The sequence below is a fragment of the Lactuca serriola genome, chromosome 5 (genome assembly GCF_051521515.1).
Source record: "Lactuca serriola cultivar US96UC23 chromosome 5, Lser_US96UC23_V15, whole genome shotgun sequence".
NCBI classification, from domain to species: domain Eukaryota; kingdom Viridiplantae; phylum Streptophyta; class Magnoliopsida; order Asterales; family Asteraceae; genus Lactuca; species Lactuca serriola.
In genome coordinates, this window is record NC_136412.1 from 294120538 (window position 1) to 294122636 (window position 2099).

At 45.5% G+C, this 2099-nt stretch overlaps 1 protein-coding gene across 1 annotated transcript; it reads right to left on the reverse strand.

The window, feature by feature from the left end:
• Window positions 1-407: 407 nt before the first annotated feature.
• Window positions 408-1008, reverse strand: LOC145050643 (uncharacterized). Its single transcript, XM_078998861.1, has 2 exons — window positions 735-1008; window positions 408-646 (listed from the first exon to the last, which is right to left on the reverse strand). The coding sequence occupies exons 1-2, from the start codon at window positions 1006-1008 to the stop codon at window positions 408-410; spliced, it is 513 nt and encodes a 170-aa protein (XP_078854987.1).
• Window positions 1009-2099: the final 1091 nt, after the last annotated feature.

Sequence of the window (2099 nt, forward strand, 5' to 3'; positions counted from 1 at the left end):
ACAAAGAGAATAGGAGCACCCCAAGGCGAGCAACTTGGCCGTATAAACCCTTTATCACTTAGTTCTTGAAGTTGATCTTGGAGCTCTTTCATTTCAGGTGGTGCCAAGCGGTAAGGAGATTTCGCTACCGGAGTCGCACCTCGCACCAAATCAATGCGAAACTCCACTTGCCGAATAGGTGGCAAGCCAGGGAGTTTCTCCGGAAAGACATCGATGAAGCCGGAAACGATAGGAACGTCGTCTAGTGCTATAGCAAAAGAGCAAGAAGCCATAGCCAGGCGGGGAATGTCCCCCTGAATAATAAGTTCTCCACCTCTAGGGTTTCGAATACGAACTTGCTTCTTACGACAGTGGATTTCTGCATCAAACGCATCAAGCCAATCCATTCCTACGATAACGCAGAGCTCTCACATTGGAATAGGGATAAGATCAATAGGGAATTCAACTCCAGAAAACTCGAGAGTGCAACCCCGATAAACATCAGTGACATAAATAGTGCGGTTGTCGGCAACATCGACAACCATTGGGCGAGCCAATTTTCCGATACTACACCCCAAACGATTAATAAACGTGTGAGATACAAAAGAATGGGTAGCACCGCTATCAAACATAACAACAGCGGGCTCGAAATCTAGCAAATAAGTGCCTGATTTACCACATACAATCATGTAAACAATTCTAACTACCATTTATTAAATAATGGCAGGAGAGAAAAGAAAAAAAAAGAAATTTACCTGCCACTGTCACGGAAATCACCGGCTCATCCGCAGTCATCTGGTGAGCACGACCTCGTGTCACCATAGTGGGTCCCTTAGAAGACGATGCAATTGCATGATTTGTACCCCTGCCTCCTTTACCATCCTTCAACTTCGGGCATTCGGGCTTCTTGTGTCCCGTCTCGTTGCAATGATAGCAGACGGGAGCAGCAGAAGTAATATGAGGAACTGCACTCGCAGGGGGAGCCCTACAATTCTTCCAATGAACCCTAGCTTTTTGCAGTTGTAGCATATCAACGGATTTTTCTCTCCCTGACCTGAAGACAGCCTGTACTCATACCTTGACTTACCACCCTTCTTTTGCTTTTTCTGGGCATCTCCGGATGCCTTGGAGGAGGTGTCATTGGCCTTCCTCTTGGACAGGGTCTTCAACTCGATTTCCCTCCTTGCCGAATAGATGGCAAGCCAGGGAGTTCCTCCGGAAAGACATCGATGAAGTCAGAAACGATAGGAACGTCGTCTAGTGCTATAGCAGAAGAGCAAGAAGCCATAGCCAGGCGGGGAATGTCCCCCTGAATAATAAGTTCTCCACCTCTAAGGTTTCGAACACGAACTTGCTTCTTACGACAGTGGATTTCCGCATCAAACGCATCAAGCCAATCCATTCCTACGATAACGCAGAGCTCTCGCATTGCAATAGGGATAAGATCAATAGGGAATTCAACTCCAGAAAACTCGAGAGTGCAACCCCGATAAACATCAGTGACATAAATAGTGCAGTTGTCGGCAACATTGACAACCATTGGGCGAACCAATTTTCCGATACTACACCCCAAACGATTAATAAACGTGCGAGATACAAAAGAATGGGTAGCACCGCTATCAAACATAACAACAGCGGGCTCGGAATCTAGCAAATAAGTGCCTGATTTACCACATACAATCATGTAAACAATTCTAACTACCATTTATTAAATAATGGTAGGAGAGAAAAGAAAAAAAAAGAAATTTACCTGCCACTGTCACGGAAATCACCGGCTCATCCGCAATCATCTGGTGAGCACGACCTCGTGTCACCATAGTGGGTCCCTTAGAAGACGATGCAATTGCATGATTTGTACCCTCGCCTCCTTTACCATCCTTCAACTTTGGGCATTCAGGCTTCTTGTGTCCCGTCTCATTGCAGTGATAGCAGACAGGTGCAACAGAAGTAATATGAGGAACTGCACTCGCAGGGGGAGCCCTACAATTCTTCCAATGATGCCCTAGCTTTTTGCAGTTGTAGCATATCAAAGGACATACAAATGAAAGTCTCAGAGTTGGAATTGAATGAAAATCATCTCCCAAACTCCAGATATAAAATTCACATTATGGACAATCACA

Bases quoted from the DNA above. Each gene is read 5' to 3' on its own strand.
- LOC145050643 (XM_078998861.1), bottom strand. From the start codon at position 1,008: ATGCTACAACTGCAAAAAGCTAGGGTTCATTGGAAGAATTGTAGGGCT. The intron at 647-734 runs GTAAATTTCTTT...GTGGTAAATCAG, and splicing joins GATTTCCGTGACAGTGGCAG to GCACTTATTTGCTAGATTTC.